This window comes from Manis pentadactyla, chromosome 7 (genome assembly GCF_030020395.1).
Source record: "Manis pentadactyla isolate mManPen7 chromosome 7, mManPen7.hap1, whole genome shotgun sequence".
Lineage (NCBI taxonomy): Eukaryota > Metazoa > Chordata > Mammalia > Pholidota > Manidae > Manis > Manis pentadactyla.
In genome coordinates, this window is record NC_080025.1 from 26,738,867 (window position 1) to 26,761,207 (window position 22,341).

At 46.1% G+C, this 22,341-nt stretch overlaps 1 protein-coding gene across 2 annotated transcripts in view; it reads left to right on the forward strand.

Moving 5' to 3' along the window:
- RAB11FIP1 (RAB11 family interacting protein 1) overlaps positions 1 to 22,341 on the forward strand; it is a 27,556-nt gene continuing 5,215 nt past the window's right edge. The window contains exons 1-5 of one of the 2 annotated variants that reach the window (XM_036899181.2): positions 1 to 502; positions 12,750 to 13,192; positions 14,011 to 14,782; positions 15,752 to 17,641; positions 18,376 to 18,484. In XM_036899181.2, coding sequence (XP_036755076.2) covers positions 126 to 502; positions 12,750 to 13,192; positions 14,011 to 14,782; positions 15,752 to 17,641; positions 18,376 to 18,484 — 3,591 coding nt within the window. In that variant the 5' untranslated portion in view covers positions 1 to 125. The remainder of the gene's footprint in view (positions 503 to 12,749; positions 13,193 to 14,010; positions 14,783 to 15,751; positions 17,642 to 18,375; positions 18,485 to 22,341) is intronic. The other variant, XM_036899183.2, reaches the window with a different exon arrangement.

Below are 22,341 nucleotides of genomic sequence, written 5' to 3' on the forward strand. Positions count from 1 at the left end.
GCGGGCCTGGTGGGGGCGGGGCCGGAACCTTAAAGGGGCCGCGCCGGCGGGGCGGGCTGTAGAAGCTGAGGATCGCGCTGATTTCTGTGTCGCTCTCTCCAGCGGACCACGGCGTCGTCGTCACCATGTCCCTGGCGGCGTCGGCGGGCCGGGGCCTGGGGGCCGTATGGTCCCCAACGCACGTGCAGGTGACGGTGCTGCAGGCGCGGGGCCTGCGGGCGAAGGGCCCGGGTGGCACGAGCGACGCGTACGCGGTGATCCAGGTGGGCAAGGAGAAGTACGCCACCTCGGTGTCGGAGCGCAGCCTGGGCGCGCCCGTGTGGCGGGAGGAGGCCACCTTCGAGCTGCCGCCGCTGTTGTCCGCCGGGGCCGCGCCCGCAGCCGCCGCCACCCTGCAGCTCACGGTGCTGCACCGCGCGCTGCTCGGCCTCGACAAGTTCCTGGGCCGCGCCGAGGTCGACCTGCGAGAGCTGCACCGGGACCAGGGCCGCAGGAAGACCCAGTGAGTGCGGGCGGGGTCCGAGGCCGCGGGGCGGAGAGACGGCGGCCGGAGCTCTGAGATCCTTTCAGACTGAGCGCGGCCGTCAGCGCGCTGCTCTGTCCCTGGGGCACGGACGCAGAGAGGTCTTGGGGAGGGATCCCTTTCACCAGTAATGGTATTGTCACCTGGCATCGACTTCTGGGGCCGTCCCGCCCCCGCACTCCCGGTAATGGGGCTTGAAACCGGCGTGGGGGTGGGGCGTTCTCGAATCTGTAAAACGTCGGGTGGGGGTGGGACGTCGCTCCGCCCCTGGGACTTATTATTAGTAAGCACCTAATGAATTTCTGATGAATTGAAAGTACGTGTGGGCTGACGAATTCCTCTTGCTCGTGTGGGCAGTGTGTATATTTGATATACGCATTAGCTCATGCGGAAAGTCTCCTGGGTATTTCACTGTACTGGACGCTTGGAGCTGAGCGCGACAGAGGCGCAGGGAGGATTACCCGGAGCAGGGAAAGCCCTGGCTCCCGCTGGCCCTCGAGGCGCACCCAGGGACCGAGCAGGGGCGTTACACGCCGGGTGGGGACTAGGGAATGGGGAAAGCAGGCTGCCCAGTGTTGACTATAACCCACTCCCACCCACAACAGCCTAAGGGGTTGGTGAGGAGAGTTTGTCACTCTCTCACCTCTCTCCTCCCGAAAGAATGTGAAAACTTTCAGATTGAAAATTGTTGCCCCTGTTTGCCTTGGGGCCCAAATTAGTAAGGATTTCCCAGTGACTGCTGGAGCCGGGGTCTGCCCTTGGCCAAGCTGAACTGGAAAGTAGGCATTGTTTCTCTCTGGAGTTTGTCAGGTTCTCTCTGGTCCTACCCTGGGGGGATGGCTGCTCACCTGTAGCTCCTCAGTCAAGAGCTCTGTGTTAGGGTACGTCACTCCCGCAGGGAAAGCTGGGCAAAGAACCCAGGTCACTTGGAGGTGTTATGTAATTTATTTGTTCCCTTTCGCAGGTGTTCCAAGTGGAACTTTTGATTATGGGACATTTGATTATGCTCATTTAGTATACCAAAAGCTAGCCTGGCTTAGCTTAATTGGCTACTTTGCTGCACCTTGAATATGCAAGCCAGGCATGTTACCACCTAACTTGTATGGTTTATGAAGCATGCTGATTCTCGTTGGGTGTTTAAGGCATAAGCAGTATTTTGACTCTCCCATGTGCAGACGACAGGAAAGGCCAGAGGGTTTGAAGTTACCAGACTCCCTTTTCTGTAGGGCAGGTCCAGTTTCAGGGTGCGTGCTTGCAAATGTAATACCTGACTCTTATCTAGCTGAAGATGAATAGACATTTCTGAACTCAAATCGATAAAAAGAGCCTTGGGGTGAGGATGGCTGGGGTAGATCATGGCATCAACTTCCAAGCCATAAGGGGAGCCACGTCTTTGTTGAGGAGGGGCTGAAGCAGTGCTGATTTTCTATTTGATTAAATGCCATTTGGAGCTTTTGATTGGCTTCTTTTATAGCGTCAGGTGGTCTCTGTTGTCTGGCCTTTGTGTTGTCCTGTCCCAAGATGTGTGGATATTATAGTCTATCTCTGCAGTCCTTTTCCTAGGTGAACATTTTATCCCCTTGATCACATTTCTCTGCGAGAGATGGGGATTCCAGAAGCCTGGGTCTGGTGCCCACCCTGGTTCCGACTCATTGTTGAGCTTCCGGCTGCCTGGTTTATAAGTGGAGCTTGTTGCCAGACTTAATTGATGTTTATAAGGTGTTTCTGGGTTCCTGAGTAAATGAAGCCTGTGTATAGATTCTAAAGGTTCTGTTACTGTTTTGTGGTGAATGAAAACCTTCTTAAGCTTCCTATTTCAGGAATAGTTCAGTCTTTGCACCTTCATTTTTCTCATCCTCTCCAATGTAATCGTAAACCTAGATGGCTGCTCCTATATCTATTATATGAGCTGTTGATAGTCACAGCATCAGCTTGTAGGAGGGTGGTGATTAGCTTGTGATATTTTTTATAACCGCAAAGCAAGGCCTCTTTTCCCCTCTAGCAGTAGATGAAATTGCATTTACCTCTTCCTGGGACTTTCCCAGGTGCCAGTTAAACTAAGTTTGTGGGATGCTCAGGTACATCACCTGGGTGCTCAAGGTAGCTGAGATTTGGAAAGTGAGATGCAGGAGTTCAACAAGAAAGAAACTGGTTGGGCTAGGAAAGTCATTTGAACTAGTTATTAATGGTTTGACTCCACCTTAGACATTTAGAAACTGGAAGCAAAACAAAAGCTCCGGTCTTGGCCTATAGGATTGTATGTGTTTGTGCACATGCATACGTGTTCATCTTTAGCAAAGAATTGCTGTTGCTGTGGGGTATGACTTTGTCATGGGTCCAGAAGCCGACACTCAAGGCATTAAGAGCTAAACTGTGTTAATATTTCAATTTGTTCTCTTGTTAAGCCCCCATTGGTCATCATGCTTGGAGTCAAGGGAGTATGTGCTTTTTATAGTAATTCGGATTTTATGGACCTCAAATTTGGTGTGATGGCACACATCTTTAAAACACCAAAGGCAGCATATAGATAGGATACATTTAATAGCGAAGAGTGCATGGTCCTTTATTTAAGAAGAAATTGAAATGATTTTGCTTTTATACTTACCTGTTAAAGACCTGGAGTCTCAGCTGGGAAATGGGAATCAGTTAAATTTGATGATCATAAAACAGACATGAAATGGGCAGAATCAGGTGACCAGCATGTAGGATCCTCTGCTCAGCTCCCTAGTCTCATGAGATAGATTTGAAAAAAACCTTTTAGGATACAAAGAACATGAGATTTGGGGAAATAATCTGTTAAAGACAGATTAAATAAATATTCAGGCTGGTGATTGGAAGCCCATTGTGTAATGAAATATCACGAAACTTAATACTGTAATAGTCTTCCAGGTATGAAGAGAGGGCATGAATGACGGAGGGTCATTTTCTTAACATCTCTTGAGAATTCAAGAGGGAATTCAGGTACATATGAAAGGATTTGGATATTAGTAAAGATAAGATATTTTCAAAAACTGCAAGCATTGTAAGAAGCTGTAATAAGTTGCCAAAGGGAATTCAGGTAATTAAAAAGAGTTAAGAGCTAGGTCGTTGGTTTTCTGGAAGCGCTGAGTGGGCAGAAAGTGATTTAGATGACCAGGAGGTATGTAATTCACAAGTTAGAAGCAGCCAGTGTTTGTGCTGACCCCCTGGAAGTTCCCTAAGCACACTTAGGGTTTATGTAACAGTTGGGAAAATTCGAGCAATGTTGTTCCTGGTTACGTTTGTGCTTTCTCAGGATTCCTCTTCAAGGTAATGTGGGGCCCTTACTGGAAGCCCTCCCACCTCTCCCCCGGCCACAGTCCCCTCCCACTCCAGGGTAGGAAACTGATGGGCTCAGTGCCCAAGACTTGAGTTGTGTGAGTGCTCTGAGATAAATAACCCCAACCTGCTTATAGCAATGGGACGAAATGACTAAGAAGTGGGAGGGACTTCATAGTCATCATTCCGGGGATGTGAAAGATGGTCCCTCGTGTTTTTCAAGGTATTAACTTGCTTACGATTTCATTTGTAAGACAATCAGTTAGCATGGGGAAAGTTCTGACTGCCTTTTTCTTTTCTCTTGTCTTTAAAGTTCATCCATGCTTTGGTAAATATTTTTTAATACTTTAATACCTACTGTGTGCCAGGCACTGGGTACAGTGTAAACAGTGGTGACCCAAACAGGCATGATCCCTGCTCAGAGTTTGTGGGGGAAGATAGACATTAAACAGTTGACCACATAAATAAATAAGCATATACTGTGATGAGTGCTGTGGAAGAAGAGAACCGGGTGTATCATAAGAGAAAGGAGAAAAAAAAAACATGCAGTAAAGACAGAGATAGCACAGAGTCTCTCTGGGCCAGTGGCCTGAAGGACAGAGCAATTTTTCTTATGAACAGGAGGGAAGGAGGCCTGATGGGAAGGGAGCAGCGTGTACACAGCCCGAGGCAGGAACACTTGGTAAGCTGATCATACAGACTGAGGCTGACAGGAAGGCAGGGCCTTATTGAAGAGCCTTGGGAAGCCCCTGAGTATTAAAATTAGAGGGGGCATTGTGATCCACTTCAACAAAAATCACGGTGGTTCTTGGGTGGTGAATGGATTAGAAGCAGGTGTGGGCTGGGATCAGACAAAATGGGAAGTGATCTCACTAATCAAGACGACAGATGGTGGCTTGGGCTAGGGTGATGGCCATGGAGATAGACAGAGGTGGGTAGATTTCAGAAATATTTTGGAGGTTCAGTTGACTGACGAGGGATGGGTTGGACATGGGTGGGGGTGAGTGCATGGAAGTGATAAGAGTGAACAAATAAAATCAGGAGAGCTTGTTGTACAAAAACGAACCAGGAAGCCAGGAAGCGGTGGCCGCTCTCTTTCCCCAACAGCCACGGTGATGCTGGTGTGAGGTCAGCACTGCAAAGACAGCTTTAGGCTGGGACGCCTGTGAGCTCAGTCCTCTGTTGGGAGTGATTTAGCAGGATACGCCATGGAAACCAGGGTGTGTGTATATGTGTGTTTTCAAGTGTTTAGGTTTAGTACAGGACCGGTCTTTGTTTTGTAATAGGGTAGCTGATAGAGCCTTGCTGGGCATGTGCTAACCCAGCTGATGGAGTCACTGCTTCACTGAATAGAGAGCTCAGAAAGGAAAAATAATATACATTAGGAAAAATAAGCCCTTAAGTGAAAAGTAAAACCCTGGAGGCAAGTAAGTCACCCATTTAAATGTGTTTCACCTAAGGGAGGGTAAGTGTGCCTTTTTGTTTTGCTTAAACTTCCTTTAGGCTACAGAGACTTTTACTGTGTTTCTGTATCTGCTGTGGAGAGAGGTGTTTATAAATAGTAACCGATATATCATTTTAATTGTAGTTATTAACTAAAAAAATGTTTTAATTACACCAAAAGCAATCATGTGCTTATTAAAATGTCTTCATCTCTAACATAGATTTGGTGACATTACTCTTTGTCTCCCTTAACGATCATCTTAGAGCTCCATTAAAATATGACAGTTTTAATTGCTATACATCCTAGAAAACTGGGCTTCTCGCCTTGTATTTTTGGAAGGATACTAGCTCTGGCTTAGCTCTAGAAGGATTAGGAAGCCCTAGCCCACATGGAGAGAGTGATAGGAGGTCGTCTGGGGCCTTATCTTCATCTCAGAGCAGTTCCCTGGGTGGTCTTCGGTTTTGGGTCTAGTGCAGTTCTCTAAACCTTAGGGCCTTTGAATTCCCACGAAGTCAACACCCAGACCCTTGGATAGGCCTTTGGAGAAAATCGGTCTGCTACCAAGATGGTTTGTCTTGGGAAAAACCTGCTGAGTAGCTGCTGTTTCCTCTCAAGGTGTCCTGGGTCAGATCTCGTGCCCCAGCTGCTCACAGGGCGGGGGTGGGGGAGCCATGCCTAACTTTTGCCTGCTATTCCCTTGGCCAGGGGCCACTTGGTCTTGCTCTTTGCTGTGTGACCCAGCACAGGGCTTCTAAGCCGGCTCTGTGTGGGGTTTTGGCTGTAGACACAGGCATGTGTGTGGAGGAGGAGAGCTATTGAAATCTTACATTTAGCCCAGGGGATTAAAGAGAAGGGGTGTCTGGGGTGTGAGGTCAAAGGTCCGCTTCTTTTTACCAGTTTTGGTAGTGGCTTGCTCACCTCTGCCCTTTCTGATGCTGAAGAAGCAGGGTGCCTTCTGTGGCTCTGTGGCTAATGATGCCTTCGGCTAAGGAGCTGCTTTTAGCCACTAATGAGACAAGAAATTCCTTTCCTGCAGGGAGAAGTCTGTAGATAATCTGTTAAGAGAAAAATCAAGGGCTTGAGTCTCCAGGGTGGCTCTGAGGGACACACTTAGGAATGTGCCTGTGGAGAGAGACAAGGCAGTGGTAATTAAGTGTCTTTTCCTGAATGCTGGCTTTCGAATGGAGTAGAGGGAAAGCATTTATAAGAAATCCCAGAGAAATGTTCCTAGAAGTGTGGCTGCTGCACATTTCAGTTTTTAAACACTCTTTTATTGGAAGAGCCATGGCTAACCTAGGTAAAACAATTAAGGCTTCCAGAAGCCTGGTCTGAAAAGGTCTCATGATCATAAAGAATGGGCGGCCTGTGTGAAGGGCCCCAGTGGCAGGGAGGCAGGCTGGGTCCCGGGATATTTCTTCAGCAGGGCTGTGTCCTTCCTACAGCACTAGTCCCATGGGGCTTTCCTTTGATACTCATGGAACTTCTCATTTTCACTAATCATAGGTTGTTAAAACTTGATCTAAAAATGCTCTTGGTGTGGGTTTTCTCCCTCCTCCTCGGGACTTACCTTGATTGCAACAACGTAAATCCTAGATACTCGGCTTCCTTTCCAGGAAGGAACTGTTCCTTTGCTCTTGGAAAGGAGTGTGAATCTGATTGCGGGGAGGAGAGAGCTGAGTGTTTCATGTCTGTGAGGCCGACCGTTTGTTTTCTCTTGTCTGGTCAAGAGACGGTGAACGAGACCATCGCATTTTCTCTTTCCATCCTTAAAGCCTCTTTGCCTCAGTGATAAAGGACGCCATGGTTGCCATGAGACTGTTTTTTTGACATACCAAATAGTGACATTTACATTTGGGCAAGAGGCGACGTATCTGATCTGATGGTAGAATACTAACATTTGTGGTTTTTTGACATATGAACAAGTAAAAAAAAAAATTAAGTAAATGATTGCAGGAGTTGTACATAGACTTATATATTTTAAATGCATTAAGTTTTCTAGTTTTTAGAAAATCTTAAAATACAGATGCTTGCTATTTCTTTTAGTCTTCACCTCCAAGGCATCTAGTTTCACTTTCAACTTAGGAAGAAACATGTCTTGATCCTCAGACTCGAGTCACTAATGCCACCTTGGAAACCCGCTGTTTCTCGTCTCTCCTTACCTGCCTTTAAACCTCCAAAAGTTCTATCTGAGCATAACTGAGTCTTTCAATACATTACAGAAAATGTATACTGATCATGGTATTTTAAAAGTTCTTACATACTTCTTAATTTTAGAAATTGCATAATAACCAGTTAATTTTGTAATTGAGTTCTTTTCCAACTCCTTTCTAATGTAAATCATGGTTATCTGTATTTGGTACATAAGCTTGGATACCTGGGAATACAGTCAGAACTATTGCTACCTTCAATTCCCTTTTGAGAACCCTCTAAATGGTTACATATGCCCTTCACACAGCCCTTAGAAATGTAGGTGTGAAGACTGGAAGGCAATAAGGTATAACACACTACAAATAATTGTGTGTGTGTCCTCTGGTTACAACTAAGTCACATTAGAGCTAACGCTTTAACAGGGCTTAGGCCAGGCACTGTCCTAAGCACTTAAAATAAATATATTAACATCTTAGGAGCTAGGGGCTTGTAACCCTGTTTTAGAGGAGGATCCAGAGCCATGGAGAGTTACGTGACTTGGCTGATGTGTCTCAGCTAATGGTTTGTGAAATGTACTGGAAAAAGACTCCAAGAGTATATAAAAAGGCATGGTCAGATTAGCCTGAGAGTGAATCCGTTTCTAAAATTTTTTTTAAAATTAACAGAAGTTTTTCTATAACCCGTTTTGCTTCCTCTCTCAGAGAATTTCTGTAGTGCAAATGCTACGGAAGGGACCCACAGCATTTTCAGCCTGCTTTTTCTGTTACTGCTCCTTTGCCGTGTCCTTTACCAGCTTTTTGAGAAAAGGTAAAGCCATCCATCTGCAGTAGGTGGCTGCAGTAGCAGTCGGTGCTGCCAGAATGGTTATTTCAGGGGTTAGGGTAAAAAATGAGCCATTTGCCACTCTCACGATTGACCCTGAGGTCTTCCAACTAGCTGACAATGGACAGGGGGGAAGGTCCACCTTGGGAGGCAAGGTTGGCTGGTGGGTAATTCTGGATTGAGAGTTAGGTAACGAAGATCAGTTACCTGGGTCAGTATCACTTAGCTTCTGTAGGGTACATGCCACAAACGTTTGATAGGCCTTATAAATGTTTCTGTCCCTGCTTGCTGGGTGATGCTGCCAGGCTACCCAGAGAATAGTCTGGACATTGCGCCCATGTGGAATCACTCCTTTCCAGAACCCCTTGTAGATGTTCTCAACTGCTAATCCCACATAATTGTCAGTCTTATTTGTATTCCCTGGGGAAGACAACGAACAAATTTTTTAAAATTTCTTCGTCTGCGGAAGATCTGGCGTGTCCTCCATCTCAGGCGCTGTTCTGTGCTTCCTGCTGTGTTCCTCACCTGAGGCGTAATCCCCTGCATCTCTGAGCTTGGTTATGGGGGGCCTGGCTGCAAGCCAGGGGTGAGATTCTGCACGGGAAGGGAAGTAGACAGTCTGCCTCCTGACCCTGGAGTCCAAACTGGACCCATGGACAAGGATCCCTTGAAATTAAAATTAAACACACTGAAATGTAGAAGTGACTTGTAGAGCTGGTCTTCCTTTGCCTGGCCTTTCCTGGAGTCTGTGTGTCTGTGCTGTGGAATGTTTTAAAGGAAAAACATGTTTGTTTTCAACCGCAGAAACAGGATTCCTGAGACGTACCAGTCAGTCTTTTGCGGGTTTAACCCTGTGAATGCAGGGCGCTCTCTCTCTGAGTCTTCGCATCGCTGAAAGCGGGAACCGCACTGCCTTCTCCCTGACACATTCCCCCAGAAGCCCCCTGGGATCAGCTTTCCATGTATTTGAGCACAGGTCCTTCTTGAGGCAAAGGGGCCCTGAGAATTGGACGTGGATGGATGGCTTTACCTTCTCTGAAAATGACTGTTTAAAAGTCCAGGAGATTTGATGACGTGGGTCCAGGCACTAGCTCCCCAGCCAGGCTTCAGCTCATAGGTCCCGTGTCCTATATACTTTCCTTCCTATACTTATTTCATGCTTTTGTTACATTCCCTTATTGCTCTTGATAAATACTTCTTTTTGAAAGTGGAGGAGACTTATATGAATTTTTCTATATTTAAGCTGCTGCCTTTTCTTGTGTTTGACCAAAAAAACCCAACCCCCCAAAAAACCCAAATAGTAGGGCAGCCTGTTTGGATAATACGCATTTTCACTTGGATATGCCCAACACCATTATGTGACCCATGATATGGAGCCTGTTATTACTTTAAAATATAGTTTATATATAGTTTCCTGTAACTTTCTATGTATTTAGATATTATTTTAATTTTTAGAGAACTGAGTTTCAATTATCAGTAAAAATAATTATTTACTCATAGAAGGACCTTTTTTTTTTTTTTAAATAGGTTGCAGGATTTTTCCAGAATATGAACTTAAAAATAAACTTGCTACCTGGGATTATGGCTTGCTTTCTGTCCTCTGCCCTTTGGACTAGGGAAATGAATGAACCCTGCCCTGATTTCTGAGATAATTCAAGCTTTTCTGGGCCCCTGTGAGAGGTAGTCCGGGGACACACCACCGGCTGCCACCACTCACCCTGTGGCCCTGCTGGGACTTTACAGTTTATAAACTGCTTCCATTAGGTGCTGGAACTAAGTGAAACAAATGGACAGAAAAACTTAAAAACTGAGTTGATGCTTGACATTGAGACCCACAAACGTGCTGTGGTGTGGGTTTTCTTAGGGTTGGGACATTTATGGACACGGCTTTCAGTCACCCAATAATGCTGATGTCAAAGATCCCTCGCTTATGGCGGAAGCTAATGTTAAGGATAAAATGAATAGAAGGAACCCTTGCTGTTTTCATTCCCAGCTTGAATAGATCCAGCACAGATTCTTAAAGATTCTGAACATTTGCACGGGATGCTTTCCTGCCTTGATTCAGTCTGCTTTTTGCATCCTTAAATAGACCTTCTTGGCTACCTGGGGTTTGGTTTTAGGTTTGCTTGTGGAAATAAGCTGCAGGAACAGTTAGTGAAATGTCTGTCCACACCTCCTGGTGGTGGTAGAAGTTTCCAAAACAAGTCCCACTTTGGTGCCCAGGGACTGAACCTGTGCATCAGGTGATAACAGGCCCCTAGGGGAGGGTCCTCGAGTTAGTTGTGGCTTTGCTCCAAACAAGCAAAGACTCTGGCACAGAGGCTTTTGGAAAGGCATGGTGGTCCCGGGAACTGTCAGGTGGCATTCTGTGAAGGTGGGGACCGCCTTTGCCTCCCCTGGGAGGGCTAACAGGTGCTGTTGAGAAGCTGGGAGAGGACCCTGACTGCCTCCCCTGCCCTGGGCGGGGAGGTGAATTTCTCTGCTTGCTGCCAGTGTGGTCATCTGAGCCTCTGAATGCAGCTTTCAGCAACTTCCCTTTTTTTAGGTGCCTACAATTTGTATTTACAAAGGCCAACCACTCTTCATTACCAAGGCAACTATGTAGCACATGACTGATTGTCTGAAGAGAAAAATACAACTAGTCCTCTCAACATCGAAATGACGAATATGCAGACTATTCTGGGCCGGGTCCTGAAAAATGTACTGGGAAGACCCTGGGCTGGTAGGGGTGAGGTTGTGTATAGACATTTCCTCTTTCCCACCCTGCTCCAGCTGGGGATTGTGGTTTTAAAAGCCATATGAGGTTTCTCTGAAACATCCAAAATCATAGCTTACATCATTTTCTCAGATCTTGGCTGTATTTTGTTGATCTAGTTTATGTTCTTCTTAATGACTGTCTACTGGACTTTGTATATAATCTTATGGTTTATGATTGATGGCCAGCTCTGGGTGGACTTTCCCCTTTCTTCTTTTAGCTCAGGACATTTAAATTAAATTAGAAGTGTAAACTTTTCCCAAAAAGAATTTAAATTTGAGCCCTCCTCTCTGTGTATTGCAAAAGATAGCCCACTGGAGATAAGAGTGCAAAGCAGGAATCTTGGTGTAAGAGAATGAACAGGAGCTTTGGAGAAATCCAGAGCCGATCGAGAATCCTGGCTACGCCCCTTAACAGTTGCAAGACTTTGTACCAATTACCTAACTTACGAGCCTGCATTTCTTTATCAGAAAAATGGTATTATGTCCATTCCATGTCATTCCTGTGAGATTTAAATGAGGATTTTTCCACAAGTGTACACTGACAGGTATGCTAGATGCTATTTTAGTACTAGAGTTCTGCTCTCCTCTACCTTAACTTTCTGTTAAGTGTAGAATGAGCTAAGTTAGCGGGGGCAGTGATCTGCACTGTGAGCAAGACAGGCTGAAGGCAAAAGAGGAAATTGTGCTTCTTTGGGCAAAACCATCATTTCCTTAAAGTCCCCAGCCCTCAGCTCATAAGTAGGTCACCAAAAAGAACATCAGAATGTGGGTTCTCCTTCTGTGAGAGTGGCTCTGGGGATGGCTGTCTGGACGCTATGTACTTGGAGGTATTTTTGCTCTGCAGTGGCCACGCCATTGTTCAGGCCACATTCTTGCAGTTCATCAGATGGAAGATGCCAAGGAGAGATTTCCTTTTTCTGAAGCTTGTCTTTCAGAGGAGTTGGACTATTAGAATTCTTCACCATATCTTGAAGTAGCTTGCAAATGACCAAGTGAAATAATTGAATAATGTTTGAAATAATTCCTTTTCTCCTCAATTTTTTTTAAGTCATAGTAAAATACATAATAAGTTCACCATTGTAACCATTTCTTAAGTGTACAGCTCTGTGGCATTACGCACATTCACATGGTCCTGCACCCGTCACTACCACCCACCTCCAAAACTTTAAATTTTTCCCCCATTGAGACTCTGCCCATTAAAAGTACCTCCACATACCCCCTCCCGCCAGCCCCTGGCCACCAACCACTCTTTCTATCTCAGAATCTGCCTACTCTAGAGACTTCACGCAAGTGGAGAGGCATACAGTATTTGTCATTTTGTGACTGCTTATTTCATTCTTTTTTTAAAAATATTTTATTTCACTCATATTTTCCATCACTCCCTGGCAGGGACTATTCTACATACTCTTGCTTTTCTCTGAGACTGCTGCGTAAATTTGCACTCTCCCTTCTAAGCTGTATGATCTTTGCATTTTTACCCTATTGGAGGAAAATACCCGTCAGAGGAAACGATTGGTGGAAGTTTATTTATTTTTAGAAATAGCACTTTATTGAAGGAAGAGTTCAGGTGACTACCCTAAGAACAGAGTCAGATCCTATCTTTGCCTGAAGTTTTGCTCTCCACTCCATTCCCCAGAGAAGAGAGCAGTGAATGCGCTGGTTTAGGAGTTGGCAGTAATAGAGCAGAGGCCACTTCATAGTGAACGTTGTTTTGGGTTCTGCAACTCAAAGATACCTTCTCTGCCTTTCTCCTTGTAGGTGGTATGCCTTGAAATCCAAACCCGGAAAGAAGGATAAAGAGCGAGGAGAAATTGAGGTTGACATCCAGTTCATGCGAAACAACATGACAGCCAGCATGTTCGACCTTTCCATGAAGGACAAGTCTCGGGGCCCGTTTGGGAAACTGAAGGACAAGATCAAGGGGAAGCACAAGGACGGTGTGTCAGATACCGCCTCAGCGGTCGTCCCCGGTGTGTCGCCCTCGGCTGACAGCGATGACGAGTCTCCTTCGAAAGACAAGAAAAAGAAGTCCAAGATCAAGACCTTGTTTTCCAAGTCTAATTTGCAGAAAACACCGCTGTCCCAGTCCATGTCTGTTCTGCCGACGTCAAAGCCGGACAGAGTGCTGCTCCGTCCTGGAGACTTTCAGTCCCGGTGGGAGGACGAGGACAACCAGGACGAGGCCTCCTCTGCCTCGGAGGGTGAGTTCCCTCTCCTCCCTGCTCGGTCTCTCCCCTCAGCTCAGTCCGCTTTGCTTTGAGACAGAAGAAACAAATATGTCTTAAGAGAAAGATTTGTCACTGAGCTCCTCAGTTACTACAATGGCAGTGGTGAAGGTGGTGGGGGTGGTGGGGTGGGTAGTCCTGGTCAGGAAGCCTTCTCAAGTTCTAAGCCCTCTGGTTTCTCTAATGTGCAAATTCCCTTTCCCAAATGTCTGGCTCTGTAACCGATGTGCATTAGTACAGGCCTTCAGTGCTAACAGAATTGAGTGCCTCCAGGTTTTTTTTATTAGGGGTAAAACCGTGGAACCTTAGATTAATTCTGATATTTCATTAATTCATCAGATATTTATTGAGCTCCTGTTAATGTTCTTAACCCTCATGGGATACATCTTCCCTAATGAAAGCTGAGGAATCCAGTTCCCTTAACTCTGAATTAACCATGTATTCCAATTCTGTGACCAAATTTCAGTGACCGAATCTGTACTGTTCGCCAGATTCCGCTACTGTCCCAAGAGCGCTGCCCTTTTCATAGGTGAAATGCAGGTTTCTCAACCTCGGCGCTATGGATGCTTTGGGCCAGATAACGCTCTGTTGTGGGGCTGTCCGAGCTTCGTAAGGTCTTGGGCAGCGAACATCTCTGGCCTTGTCTGCTAGATGCCACTACCACCCCCACCCAGCTGCGACAACCCAAAGTGTATAGAAACATGGACAGATGCCACCCCCGCCAGTGGGGAAGGACCCATTTAACTTCCTGTCCTGTTTGTTCCCTTTTGTTCTTTGTTTTTTTTCCCTCACAGTCACATCTCCCAAGAGAGCGGTGAGTGCAGACCCTAAGCAACTGAGCCAGGCCAACCTCAGCCTTCCCAGGAAGGAAGGGCTCTCCTTTCTTGGTGGCCTTCGGTCTAAGAATGACTTCCTTTCCCGATCTAATGTCTGTATCAATGGGAACCACGTCTACATGGAGCAGCTGGAAGCCAAGGGTGACACCAAGGACAGCAGCCCCTCCCCCTCCCCATCTCCCCAGGGCTTCAGGAGGCAGCAGTTGTTCTCATCCTCTGAAAACCTGGCTGCTCAGTCTTGGAAGGAGCCTGGGGAGGGAGCTGCCGTGGAGTCTTCCACGAAGGACGCCCTGAAATCCATGTCCCTGCCGTCCTACCAGCCTGCGGTCAGTGGAGATGTTCGGGAGAACACGGCTCCAGTGAACTTGGAGGCTGCAAAAGAAACCAAAGAGAGCAAGAAGCAGGAGACCAAGAAGTCCTCTTTGCTTTCTCTGGTGACGGGAAAGAAGGACGTGGCTAAGGGTGGTGGAGGAGACAGCCCTCCTGCCATCTCTGGGAAGGAAGGCATGCGTACAGGAGGCAAACCCAGGGAGGTCCCGTCGGGGCCTGTCGACGACCTCAGGAAAAGATCTGAGAAAGACACGCCTGCCGTTGTCTCTGGATCGGGTAAATCCCTGAACCCCTTTGAAGAAGCGCAGATGACAGAACTGGAAGCTGACCCACAGCCCAAGTCAGAACGTCCACCTGTCACCTCCATGAGGGCCCCGCAGACCAAAGCCGTCAAGCCTCGGTGAGTCTAGGCCCTTCCCACACAGCGCCTTCCCACCTCACTGTTCACGGTGCTCAGCACCTCGTGCTTGCTCTGTGGTGGCCTGCATATGCCAAAGGTGGGCGAGGCTTACATTGTACTGCCTGCCTGGCCCACCCTGTGCAAATTGCCATGATGTGTCCCAGCCCAAAGCCATTGCCAGTGGCCATGGTCCATCCATCTCAGTAAGATAATAACACCCCCAGTGGAATGTCATGGTTTGCAGTCAATTTGGAGTGTTGCAAGCCGGGAATGGCAGGTTCTGACTGCAGAATGTGCAGAGTCAGTGTTTAGGAGGTTCTGGTCGCATATTTACCTCAGGGGCCGATGTTATCTTTCCTCCTTGCACATTGGCATTGGTTTACTGGCATAAGGGACCCTTGGTCCACTCTCAAGTCTGCCTGGTAGTTTGCTGTGTTTACTCTGCACCTTGTTGCAGGAGCCTGAGTGAGTGAATCTTGGGAGGTTTCTGCTTTTTAACATAACTCACATTAACACAAACATTTATGTGGTCTGGGTGGGAGAGACTTTTTTTTGAGATTCTGTTTACTTCGACAGACATGCATGTGCATACACAGACACACACACAGACACACATACACAGAATGTGTAGACTATTCCTTCTCAAAATCTGTGTCTGTTGCCTTGGGCATCTTTTACTGACTGCTTTGAAGGTTTTAGATGCTTTTGTTTATCACCAAAAGAGGCTGTAGGCTGTTGCTTTTCCTGGGTCTTTCTGTTTCTCTTGCAACAGGCCTTTGTGTAGCAGATACACTTGGTGGTAAAAGTGTCCATATTGTATGTTAAGTAGTGGTGTTCTTTCTTTAACTTAAGGTACTGCCCAAGTGTAAACAAGTTCTCCCCTTTGGAACAACTTTATTTTTACATGTTTTTGGCCTCTCACGATGCATCTGCAACTGACCTGCAGACCTTATTTTGTCCTTTTTGCAGACTGGAAGTGTCTCCAGAGGTCCAACCCACAGCCAGGCCCCCTCCTTCCCCCGACTATCCTGTCCTTTTCTCTGCTCTTCCTCCCAGTTCTGCTCAGATGCCTGTCCCATCTGCACTAGGGTGTGATTCAGAGGCACTGTCCTCTGACTCTCCTGTCTTCTCCTCTTTCTCATCTCCCATAACGGCTCCCATTTCCACGTCCACGCCGATTGAAAACTGGCCTTCCACAGACAAGAGCCGGGCCAGCCCTGAAGACCTGTCTCTGCTCCTGAAAGCAGGGTTGCAAAAGGAGAGCTTAGCCGAAGTTCCAAACACTATTTCCTGTGCCTCGGGGTCACTTTCCAAACAGCCCCCCATTCCGGCACGTAAAGAGACGGAAGATTCTTCAGCGGGGAAGACCGGTGAGATAGGTTCAGAGGAGAATACAAGCGATCATGACCCAGAAGAGTCTCTCCTGAAGTGGCCTGAAATGGGGCAACAAGAAAAGGAGCTTCAGAGGTTTCCCCCCAAAAAACAACAGGACTACATCCTTTCATGTGAAGAGGCCCAAGATGTAACAGGCACCCTCTCACACCGAAGTGGCAGGACTGAAGGCCCAGCTGGAAGGGCTCCAGTCGGTGGGGGCACAGACCTTGGGAGTCCTTCTAGGTCTTTGGTGGAGAACCAGGTGAGGGTCGGTGGGATGGCATGTGCCGTGAAAGACGCAACAGCCATCCCTGAAACGGGAGAGTCGGTGCTCCCCCTTGACGCCGTGGTGCAGAGAGGGGAAGGGGTGGGTGTGAGTGCCCAGCAGGGCCCACAGAAAACCAAGAAGTGGGTGTCCTTTTCCGAGCGGCTCTTTGCAGAAGGGGAGATGGAGAGGTCCACTGGGCTGGTGGCAGAGGACAGAAGCGGTTCCCAGGAGCTGACGGGTGAAGCGGACGCCGTGGGAGGTGTGTCAGCCGGAGAGCCTGCCTCGCCTCCTCATACACACGCCTCAGGGGCTGAGAGTGAGCCCAGGTCGTTGGATTTCAGTGTGCCAGCCTCCGTGGACCCGCTTGCCCTCCTCTCTCTCAAGGAGAGCCTCCCAGACGGCCCGGCAAATGAAGCGAGCTCAGGGAGAGGCCTTCCACCCGTTAGGGTTAAGGCAGATGATACCCTCCTGGCTCTAAATCAGAGCAAAGCCAATGATCATGAAGGTTTATTGTCCGACCCCCTGTGCGAGCTTCAGTCTGCCTCAGCTGTTAAATCTCCAGTCATGGCCGAGCTGGACTTAACCCTGCCTTCCATTCCTGAAGTCACGTCAGATGACGAAAGAGTGGATCAGTTTGAAGGGGACAGGGACACAGCCAAGAGGGCAGCCCTGGGAGCGGGGGCTCTTCCCTCGAGCACGTCACCCGCTCATCCTGAGCAGGAAGAGGGGGGGCGGGGCGAGGCCGACGGCTCGGCAGCACCCGCAGAGCGCCTGCGTGACCTCAGGTCAAAAGCACCCGAAGCATCTGTTCGAGCTGCTGCAGAGCGGGCTGTGGCTTTAGGAATTCATGGACCCTGTCTTGGCAAGAGCTCACGTCTGGGTAAACAGCTGCCAGGCCCCAGTGGAGGCGAGGAGGAAAATCTGATGGGAGATGGGCGGCCAGGTCAGCCTCTTGACACAGCCCTCGGTTCTCCTACATTCAGCCTGTCCTTTTCTGAGACCTTCTGTGCTACACATGCTGTCCCCAGCCATCCACACGCTGACACGCACCACACCCATGCAGCAGAATCTCAAAAAAAAGCAGCAGCAGAGGGCTCCGCTGGTAAAGTGGAAAATCCTGGCAAGAAGAAGCCGCTTCTTCAGGCCTGGGTGTCACCCTCGGAGACACATCCAGTCTCAGCTCAGCCGAGCGTGGGAACTGGGTCAGCCAAGCACAGGTGAGAGTCGGAGGAAGACTGTCTTCATAAGTATGAGCCATGTTTCGTCTTTGCTTTCTGCCTGCAGAGGTTACGGTTTTCTAAGTGCCCAGGTGTTCTGATGGTGTAACCCGCCCGTTTCACTGGTGGGACGTCTTTTAAAAGGGCTGTCCACCTCAAGACACTTCTCTGTGTCTGCAGCCAGAACGGAGTAGTAGGAAGTCTTCAGAGATAGTTTAGGATTTGTTCTGCCCAGTCAGACCTGGAGCCTTCACACTGCAGAGATGTTATTGTGATGGGTAACTTAATAGTTTCAGCAACCCCCTGAGGTTGAGCGGCAGGACCTAGAAGTCGTGGAAGCTTTTACTTTAAGCTCCACCTGATGTCTGTTTTCAGCTCTACTGCTGCACAGGAAAAGCTCTGAACAGAAAGCTCGGCAGGGACTCCCACAGTAAGTCCTAGGCTGTACGTGCCTCCAAAAACGAGACTGTCTTATATCCTCCTGACATTGATAATGAGACTGCGGGTTTTGTGAGAACGTCAGGATTCCTAGCTAGATAGGGCGCTTTGTTGGCTTGGATGTGGCTGACAGCTTTCGTTTCCACAGGAACACTGGCGTGCACGTGACCCGAGTTGTGAACACAGCGTGTCACCACTCTCCCTTGTCTCTCTTGCTGGCTTCTGTCCATGAGATGGACAGTTTCTTGGTTTTGCTGTTAGAAAAAGGTCTCAGGATCCTTTCCCCTTCTCTTTAGACTCCATCCTGTGAAGCCAATGAACTCAACAGCCACCAAGATTGCTAACTCCAGCTTGGGAACTGCCACCATCATCAGTGAGAACTTGATCAACGAGGCTATGATGAAGGTATGTCTTCTCGCAGAAGAAAGCATGTTAGTTAGGGACCTACAAAAAAACCCGTTTCTGGAGCCACCATTATATATATCTCCTCGGGCAGGAGGTAATGCCAAGAGCAGCTAAGCCTTGCGTCTCACGTCTTTGGATAATCTTTGGCAGCCCCTATGCTTTCCACCGGATAAGTACTTTTCCCCTTATAATTATTTAGTTTTTGTTGAGATTTATTTTGTGTCTCAAGCAGCGTGACCGACAAGGGTACTTTTTAATAAGAAGAAAATGTTACCCACCAAATTGGCCCATTCCAATCAAATGTTTTCATTTCTCTGTGCCCTTTCTTATCTTTGGGCAAGAAAGCAAAATTCTTGTAGCTGTAGTCATTGCATAGATACACTCTTTTGTAACTTTATTCTGAAGTTAATTTCAAAGCTAAAAAAACTTGCAAGAATAGGACAAAGAACTCCTGTGTACCTCTCATCCCTGTTGTTATTTTACTAGATTTGCTGTATCATTGTTACCCTTCCCCGTTCCATCTTGTCTTTGTAAATACATAGTTTGTTTTTCTGAACCCTTTGAGAAGAAGTTGCATATATCCTGCCCCTTTTAGTCCTAAATACTTAAATGTGTAATTCCTAAGAACAAAGACATTTATCAGAATCAAGAAATTTCACATTGATATAGCAGTCTTTTCTCATCTATAGTCCATATTTCAGTTTCACCATTTGTCCTGTTAGTGTCCTTTTTCGTTTGTTTTGTTCTGTTTTGTTTTTCCAGTCCAGGATCTAATCCAGGATCACTCGGTAAGTTGTCTTGTCTCCAGTCACCTTTATTCTGGCATAGCTACTCAGCCTTTTTTGTCTTTGAAGACATTGCCATGTTTTAACAGTGTCGATTAGCTGTTTGTAGACATTTCCTCGGTTTGGACTGGTCTGATGTTTCCTCACGGTTTAGTGGAGCGTGTACACTCTTGCCAGGAGTTAGCTATACAAATCATGGTCCTTTTCAGTGTATCATCTGAAGAGGTGCATTATATCAGCTTATCCCATTAGTGGAGGTGTTAACTCTGATGACTTAACTTTTGGTGATGTCCACCAGGCTTTCCAATGTACAGTTGCTATTTTTTCCCCTTTACAGTTAAGAAGAAATTTGTGTGGAATTCATTTCAGACTTGTAAATACCCTATTCTTCATCAACATCCTCATCCACTCACAGACTTTAGTATCCATGATGAATACAGTAGTTGCAAAATGATGATTTTCCAGCTCCATCACCCACATGGGAACACACCACAATTCTCTTTTCACTTAGTAGTTTATCGTAAGCAATTTTGCATGTTGCTAGTTAATTAGTCTTTGAAATGGTTATACCAATATTTACTTAACCATCTCCTTGTTAAATAAAATTTAAGTTGTCTTCTGGTTTCCAATGTGGGTAATACCGTAGTCAACAATTTCTTGCATAGAACATTTCCCCTTCTTATAGATTATTTCCTTAAGCTAAATTTCCAGGAAGAATATTGCTCAATTAAGAGGATTTCTTATCTTTAAAAAGCTTGAGTAACATTAAAAAAAAAACAACTCCTCCCCACAAAACCAAAACCATCTGCCCAGATGATCTCTGCTTTAAAGTGTCTCCATCCTGCCCTTTCTGGTTCTGAAATCAGAAAGATTTAGAATACTGCCTTGTTACAAACCTCTGGTTTTTTGATTCATCATCACATGACTGCAGAAGGATCTGCTGGGGAATTAGTGACTTAGTGGGCAAGGATGTATTGTGTTTCAAATGTATGGAGAGGGATTTTCTGACTGTTGTGGGGGCCTGCAGTCAGTAGGAATAAACTGTATCTCTGTTTTAGTTCAGGGCATCTAAAAGTTTCATTAAGTCATAGATTGTCTGGTCCTGTGGACTCCAGGATATCAAATGGCTTTTGTGTTTTTTGTTTTTTGTTTTTTTTTAAATAATTATTTTTTATTGAAGGGTAGTTGACGCACAGTATTACATTACATTAGTTTCAAGTGTACAACACAGTAGTAGAACATTTATATACATAATTCGAGGTTCCAGCTATCACCCTACCAAGCTGTTACAATATCTTGACTATATTCCTTATGCTATACATTACATCCTGGTTACTTATTTATTTTACCATTGGAAGTCTGTCCTTTTTTTTTTTTTTTTTTTTTTTTGTGAGGGCATCTCTCATATTTATTGATCAAATGGTTGTTAGCTTTTGTGTTTTTTAAATAAAATATTTTGCCTGTGTCTCCTTCACTCCTGCCAGCATGCTGTAAGTGCTGGATCATTTTGATTGCTTCTGGCTTTTGCACCTATGCCACCAGGAGCTGGGCTAAAAGGTTTGCTGAAAACTGGGGATATGAGTTGCAAGTAAAGAGGCTGAGTGGGAATAATGAATTGCTGCTAAAAATAAGTTAGCCATCTTCTAGCTGTCTTGCTTTCTCTTCCTTTGCAGTACATGTGAGGTTGTACAGGCAGGTGGTGAGCAGGCATCATCCTGTAGCCAGAACTCTGCACCTACTGTTTTCGCCGTCGCCTGGAAATGTGCTTGACCAGCCCAGCTTGGCTGGCTTCTGTGGTTGTGTAGAAGAGGCAGCATTTGTCTGCCTGGAATTAGCTGTGTTTACCAAGAAATTGGGCAAAAAGAACAGCATAAAAGGGACAATAATGAAAAGTAGAGTCAGTTAGCAGCCTCTGTTCCCTCTCCCTTTTACTATGGAATGCAGCTTGGCTCCAAACAGAAACAAACACCTCACTTTTTCGGGAAGTGAGCAAGACCCTTGGCTCCCATTTTATTTACTTTTCAAAGCTTGTTTAATCAGGGGCTTATCTCTTGGCCCTGATTGCGAGAATAACTTGCCTTCAGACAAAGGCAAACTGCTGCTTATTTTGCTCATGATTTTGAAGCCCCACTGCCACCCCTCTGCCTGCCTGCCTGCTTGTAACAAAGCTCTTGGTCCTGGATCATACCTAGGAAAGATTCTGGTAAATACGGAACATTTCCTGGAGGCTGCGATTGGCCGGCCGCATAATAGATGCTTTGTCCTAAGGCTTTTACAATATTGATAAAAATAACTACTCTCCGGAATGTTGCACAGCAAGAGCAGTTAGGGAAAGAAATTGCATAGCTACAGTTATGATAAGCTAACTGCATCATTCCTGTAATAGCTTTTATTTTTTAAATTGTTTTAGGGCCTCTGTCCTTTGTGATGATTTATAACCAGGAGTGTGTTATTTATCCAGGTGGCTTTAACTTTCATTTTGAAATAATACAGACAACTAAATCCCAAAACCATGTCATAGTATATGGAGAAAGTTGGGTGCAAATTTGTATATACAACACTATTATTACAACTTATAGGGAACCAACCCAGTATAAAAATCCTGGAAGGAAATATGTGACAGTGGGTATTTTGTTTCTTGAATTAATGGGTGTTGTCTTTGTACCTCTTCCTCACCATGGCTGGTGTTTTGTGTAGCTGAGCTGGATTATTTTGTAAGTTGTTAAACTGTCTCATTACTCGGATCTTCTAATTATTTCAAAGCCCCACATACTTTCCCCTTTAGTTTACAGAATCCAAACTGAATAGCAATTTGACAGTTTGCATGAAGTTCCTTAAGGGTGCATGCCTTTTCAATTTTATGCCTTTATCTTAAAGAGATATGTATAGATGTGACCAAAGATTTATGTTTGTGTTTTTAAAAGAAAAAGTGGTAAAATTGTGAAACCTGAAAATACCTTCATTGTCCAGCAGTAGCAAGATGGTTAAAATATTACGGAATTTTAAGCATCCACTTAAAGAGCAATTTTTGCTAAAATAATGATGGGAAAATGCTCACAAAATAATAATTTA